The 6821-nt window shown below is 47.9% G+C and overlaps 1 protein-coding gene across 1 annotated transcript; it reads left to right on the forward strand.

Moving 5' to 3' along the window:
• The first annotated feature begins 564 nt into the window (after nt 1-564).
• LOC147674085 (uncharacterized) lies at nt 565-5108 on the forward strand. The gene is made up of 2 exons (XM_086946458.1): nt 565-1930; nt 5086-5108. The coding sequence occupies exons 1-2, from the start codon at nt 565-567 to the stop codon at nt 5106-5108; spliced, it is 1389 nt and encodes a 462-aa protein (XP_086802584.1).
• The last annotated feature ends 1713 nt before the right edge of the window (nt 5109-6821 follow it).

A 6821-nucleotide genomic window follows, 5' to 3' on the forward strand; every position in this document is an offset into this window, starting at 1 on the left:
CAGGACTACCCAAACCAACATGGCAGCGGTAGCCCTGGTAACCTAACAACCAATCAGAGTCCAACAGTTCGTATATATGGAGTCCCAGCTGTTAGTCCTTCCTCCTTCTCCATTGCTGCCTCGGCAAGATAAGTCACGCTCTTCATATCTTTGTCGTGGCAGTTCTTCGTGTGATTGTTGACAGCTTTATTTTATAGCGATTGTTTGTATTTGACTTTGCCTTATTGTAGGCTGTGTTTCTATAACGCGGTAGGCTTTCAGCCCGAGCGTTCATTCTTCGCGCGTGCGCGATCTTGGTGTCGGCTTCTGACGCCGATCAGCTGTTCTCCTCAGCGCTCTTCGCGCTTGAGTAGAAACGCGCTGAGGCACTGCGCTTCTGTCGTTTTTCGGCCTCTTCCCTCACACTGACGCCGTTTTAGACGGCAAGAAGTATTTTCTGACTGAAATTTTTTGAAATTAATTATAATTTCTGTCAGAATTTTGGTTTCAGGTTTTCTATTGTGTTAGCCTGCCTGGTACCTGTGTGAAGGGATTTCCCCTTGTATTTAGTTGGGGTGTTTGTGTATGGGTACCAGTTTTTCTGCTAATATGCAGTCCGGTCCTTCAACTGTTGAGGTGGTGGCTCCTAATGTTCAGCCACAACTGACCCCTTTACACCCTCCTGCAGAGGTTGACAGGCTTCTCTCTTCGGCGATAGCCCAAGTTCTGGCACCTCTGCAGGACAGTGTAAACAGACTGTCAGCCCATGTGTTTAAGAATGATACTGGTGTTTTTGGGGACAGTGGGGCAGGGCCCAGTGGTGTTCCTTGTGCTCTACCACGTACGGCCAGGAAGCGTGACGCGGGGCACCTGGAGGGCTTCAGTAAATTATCTGAGGTGTTCCGTAAGAGTGCGCGCACGCTTAGAAGCGCACCCTACCGGGGGGAAGACTCACCCGGAGAGACTGGTGGTTTTGCCACCCAGGACCTTGACCCGGAGGAAGGGTTCCCCATTGAGGGAGATGATGAGGAGGACGAATACGTAGATGAGGATGAGGATGCTTCCTCAGAGGATTTTTCTGATGTGAGCAGGTCCTGGCGCCCTAAGCCCAGTGCTCCTAGTCTTACGGAGGGTGATCTTGCGCCTCCTAATATGTTTGACCCATCTACTATTGTAAGACCTAGGTCATCGGAGTGGTTTCCTGAGCAGTCTACTGCTGATTATGTCGCAGCTAAGCTTCGACAGCCTTTACCTCAGGATGTCCGACTCCGTCTGAGCTCTGAGTGCCCTCGCCCTTCCCTTCCCTTTAGAGTGGCATGCACCCCTGAGATTGATCCCAAGTTGTGTACCTTCTTTGCCAAATATATCAAGGACCCCAAAAAGGGTATTGATAGGTCATGGAAAGCCTGTCAAGATAAACTCCTAGATGTGGTGGGCCCTCTCACTAAAATTATTGAGACGGCCCAACGTTCTAAGGAGTCGGGCTTACCGATGTCTGTTGATGACGTTGCTGGTTGGTCGCAACGGGCAATGTGCCTTCTTGGCAATGCCAATTGCGTGCTTTCTGCAGAACGGCGACGTTCCTTACTGCTTAAGATTGACCCAAAATTAGGGGAGTTGTCGTCTTTGGAGGCAGGCCCTATTGCACAGGGTGCTTTGTTTGGTGACCCCTTTGTTAAGGAGTTAGGGAAGTTTGTGGCAACTTTTTCGGCTCTGGACAAGGCTCAGGCTTCGATAAAAAAATTCTTCCCCAGAAAGGTTTTTGGCGGGGCCGGCAGAGGCAGGGGTCGCTCTTCCGGCCGTCAGGTCCAGCAAGGCCCCAATAGAGGCCAGTACAAACGAAATAACGGCTGGAATGATGGACGACAGGGTACCTTTTACCCCTCCAGAGGAGGCAGAGGCCAAGGCAAAGGACGTGGTGGATTCCAGTCCAACTCCAGAGGATTTAATGGTAAGATTTCGAATCATCTCTCTGGTTCAAATGGGGGGAAGGTTAGCGTTGTTTCCCCAGGCCTGGGCGTCAATAACTTCAGATCCTTGGGTGCTGGAGACGGTTCAGGGGTTTCACATCGAATTCTACGGTTCCCCTGTTCAGCTTTCTTGTCCTCGTCCTCTGGTGTTTTCTGTCTCAGACCAAGAACTTGTCGATTTAGAGGTTCGGGCGATGTTAAAAAAAGGCGCCATTATCCCCTCGGCGCTTCACCCAAACGGTTTCCTCAGCAACATCTTCTTGGTGGAAAAGAAAGGCAAAGGGTTCAGACCAGTAATCAACCTCCGCTCCTTCAACGAGTGGTTGGTTTACAGACACTTCAAGATGGAGGGCATCCATCTTCTGAGGGACCTTTTGTTACAGAACGATTGGCTGGTTCGCTTGGACCTGAAAGATGCTTATCTTTCGGTTCCAATCTTTCCTCCTCATCGTCGATTCCTTCAGTTTCTGTGGAGGAATCAGGTTTACGATTTTCTTACGCTTCCCTTTGGTCTTTCCTCAGCACCTTGGTGCTTTACCAAACTCCTGCGCCCGGTGGTAGAACATCTCCGGACCCTAGGGATTCGTCTGATTGTTTACCTGGACGACATTCTTTTAATGTGTCAGTCCAGGGACCTCCTTCTTCATCATCTTCAGGTCACTATAACCCTCCTTCAGTCTCTGGGTTTCATCATCAATGCCCAGAAGTCGGACCTCTTTCCCCGACAGGAAATGACTTTCCTTGGCTTTCTGATCATAACTACGGATGCGACTCTTCACCTTCCTTCCGAAAAGATCTCCAAGATCAAGAAGGAGATTCGCAAGGTTCTTCGGCGGGATCGAGTATCCCTCCGCCAACTGGCCAGGATTGTGGGCTTACTCTCCTCATCGATCCAGGCCATTTTTCCAGGCCCTCTCCATTACAGGGCTCTTCAGAGACTGAAGGCATTTCACCTCCGCAAGGGTCTTACTTACTCGGAACTGATTTCCTTGAATCTGGAAGCCCGATCGGAACTCCTCTGGTGGTTAGATCACATGGATGCCTGGAACGGGAAGGCGATTTTCGGTTCCCGTCCGGATCTGGTGATCGAGTCAGACGCCAGTCGCCAGGGTTGGGGCGCCCGTTGCGGCTCCCTCTCGGTGGGCGGCAGATGGACGGAGGAGGAACTTCACCTCCATATCAACTGTCTGGAGCTCCTTGCGGGCTCGTTCGCGATCCGCTCCTTCACCTCGACCAAGGTTTCGTGTTGTGTGCTTCTTCGGATGGACAACACAACGGCGGTCAGGTACATCAATCGGTTGGGAGGCACGCACTCCAAGGTTCTAGCGGACCTTGCGAAAGACTTTTGGAACTATTGCCTTCTTCGCCAGATCTCTGTCACGGCGGAGTATCTCCCAGGCGATCTGAACACTGTTGCGGATTGGCAATCAAGGAATTTCCGGGATGCCAGCGACTGGAGACTGGATCCTTCAGTATTTCAGAGAATTTCGGACCTTTGGGGTCTTCCAGTAATGGACTTATTTGCGTCCAGATGGAACGCCCAGCTTCCCCGTTTCTACAGCTGGAAACCGGATCCGGGGGCGGAAGCAGTGGATGCCTTCCTTCAGGACTGGTCCCTGTTTCCAGCTTATGCGTTTCCCCCCTTCCTTTTCATTCAAAGGGTGGCGGCTCAAGTCCGCAGGCAGAGAGCTTCTCTGATTCTGATCACGCCAATCTGGAGAGCTCAATGCTGGTTCCCTTCTCTTTTGGAACTATCCTGGGACAAGCCTCTTCGGCTTCCGTCGTTCGACCACATTCTGACGGATCCATTGGGTCACCCGCATCCGCTGGTTCTCCAGAGCCATCTACGTCTCATGGCATGGAGGATTTCAGGGGACGTTGGTCTTGTAACTCGCTTTCGAGAGACGCTGAGCTCCTCATTCGAGGAGCCTGGGCTCCTAACACCACTAAGCGGTATAGATCAGCATGGAACAGATGGGTTCGTTGGTGTGTGGGAAAACACCTGGATCCCATGGGCTCCTCTGTCACCGACGTGATTAACTTCCTCGCTGATCTTTTCAAAAAGAAATTGGCGTATAGCACCATTAATTCTTTCAGGTCGGCAATTTCTGCTGGGCATGCCCTTGTTGATGGCTCTCCAGTTGGTGAGCACCCTTGGGTTTGTAAACTCCTTAAAGGTATTCGCCTTTCGCGCCCCCCAGAACCTCGTTATTCAGGTTTGTGGGATGTTAATGTGGTCTTGAATTTTCTAAAGTCCTGGAAGGATAATCAATACCTTTCCCGCAAGGAGCTTTCGGCCAAATTAGCGATTCTCCTCTGCTTGATTTCATGTAAACGTGCTTCAGATGTTCGTGCACTGGACGTGTCAGCCAGGGTTTTTACCCCAGAAGGGGTTACATTTACTGTTTCAAGAAGAACTAAATGTAATACCAGGTCAGTAACTTACCCGGCTTTCCCAGATTCGCCAAAGCTCTGTGTTGTTCGTTGCCTTAAGACATATGAGGATGTTACTCTTGAGCTCCGCCCTCCGGGCGAAAGACAATTACTTATAGCGGTTAAGAAACCGTTCAAGGCAGTTTCCTCTCCCACCATTGCCAGATGGGTCAGGTGGATAATGTCTGAAGCTGGAATTAGCATCACTGACTTTGGGGCTCATTCCACTAGAGGTGCAATGGCTTCCAAGGCTATTCAGGTAGGTGGACGCCTGGAGGATATCATGAATGCAGCGGATTGGTCCTCAGATTCGACTTTCAAAAAGTTCTACTTTAAGCCAATCCATGAGGCTGCTTCGTTGGTGGTGAGTAGGCTTTGAACAAGCAAAATCCTCGCCTCCGCTCCCTGACATAGAATGAGAAATCTCCTAGTTACCACAAAGGAAAGTTTCAATTCTATTAAGGAGGCGGAGGCGAGGATTTTCCCACCCAGGCTTATCGAGCCTGCCCTCCCGTAACTGGACTATGATTTGTTACTTCGTCTAAGGGAGTATACCTTTTTCTGAGTTTTAATGTTTTCATTGATAAGCTGTGCAATGTTGATTAAGTTCTATCTGCATTTCGTTCTGTTACTCCATTGCAATGTTCTTGAATTCTTCGACATTGTTCTGGACGAGATATTATTATTTTGTTCTCTTCCCTAGGCTCCGATCAAAAGACGGACTAGTGGTTGGATGACTTCTTCCCTACGGCAGCTCCCACGAAAGAGGAAGGACTAACAGCTGGGACTCCATATATACGAACTGTTGGACTCTGATTGGTTGTTAGGTTACCAGGGCTACCGCTGCCATGTTGGTTTGGGTAGTCCTGGATGTGATGTTTTTTCTTTTACTACTAACTTGCTGTCCAATAAAATGGAGAAAGGACTAGCAAAATCCTCGCCTCCGCCTCCTTAATAGAATTGAAACTTTCCTTTGTGGTAACTAGGAAATTTCTCATTATCAAGAACATTCCCAGTGCATACAGGTTCTGACAAATAAAACGTGCCAGTGTAGGCAGCGCTCTGTCACACTTGTGCAGATACGCTTCTGTTATATATCTCCACTCTCCGCCCTCTGTAAAAACGGAGCTTAATTAAGCCTGCTGAGACGGCCCTAATGGAATGGGAAATGACTAATATATATATATATATATATATATATCCAGCTCGAGTCCCTGCAGGTTTTCAGGAGCACTCGCAGACGGGTGCGTGATGCGGTCGCAGGACCCGCATTATATCCAGCTCACGGTTTCCACCAGACTTGCACGAAGGAAAGAAACCACGCACTCCGGGGGTCGTTTTCAGTTAGTTTATTCTTTGGTTTGCAACAGACGCGTTTCGGCGCTCCGCCTTCCTCAATGTTACAAACATTGATGGCGAGCACCATGTTTTTGATAGCGTTCACACGTGATCAGTGGACGAAACAAACAAGGGACATCAAATCGTTACACCATATTGGAAAGTGTTGGCAGTAAACGGCAAGTTGTGGATTGCTGTACATTTTAAGGGCTATCCTACTTATTAGAGCCCCAGTAAATGCTTACATTAATTACAAGCATTTTGCCAGCATATGTGATTTAAATAAAGTTTTGTTTGCGCGCAAACCCCTCTTTCCACTTTTTGTAGTATTTTGCCGTGAATCGGCATGGCAACCCATCAGCCATATTGAAGTGGTATGACGTCGTCAAATTAAATCACATAGTCAATAAATTACAAATCAATGTACTTAACCACAACCAGTGCCGAGTAAAAAGACATTTCGCCGTGGATCGGCAAGTCACCCTTGATTCATTTTGTGTTCCGTCCCATTACTAAACTACAATCATCAAAATCATTTCATATTCTCAAAATTCACACTTATGAAGTTCCACAAAAGAGCAAAGTTTAAACGAAGCAGAATACTAATCAATGAGCCCATTGTCTAGTTAATTGAAAGAGCTGCGCCTATTCCTCTTATCCACACGACATGATTATTACATTGTAGCACCCAAATTGGAATATTATTTTCATGTTGCTTCTAAAGATATATTTGGTATCACATATTCATTCATCGGGTATGGTATTTCACTACATTTATACATATATACATTTACAGTTCTAAATCCATCACGTATTATGCATTTTCTAATAGCTTCTTCCTATTACTGGCCTATGTGAGAAGCCAGTTCCTCCCCCGCATTTAAACCTTTTGGGTATTTTGTCATTAAATCAATAATATATCGAGACTCCAGTCTCCTCAAACTATGCAGTCTATCGCCACCCCTTGGGTTTTCCGGTATATAGTCTAGCCCGAAATATTGCAGATGGTGTCTGTTACTTGAGTGTTCCTGCTGGAAGTGTCGGGCAACAGGGTATGACTGATCGTTTTTGTCGATTGCCCTTAGGTGTTCTAAAATCCTC

This window comes from Lissotriton vulgaris, chromosome 12 (assembly GCF_964263255.1).
Source record: "Lissotriton vulgaris chromosome 12, aLisVul1.2, whole genome shotgun sequence".
NCBI classification, from domain to species: Eukaryota; Metazoa; Chordata; class Amphibia; order Caudata; family Salamandridae; genus Lissotriton; species Lissotriton vulgaris.

Excerpts from the sequence above, each read along its gene's own strand:
- LOC147674085 (XM_086946458.1), top strand. The coding sequence starts at position 565 with ATGGGTACCAGTTTTTCTGCTAATATGCAGTCCGGTCCTTCAACTGTT. Across the intron at positions 1,931-5,085 it reads CAACTCCAGAGGATTTAATG|GCTCCGATCAAAAGACGGAC; the intron begins GTAAGATTTCGA and ends TCTCTTCCCTAG.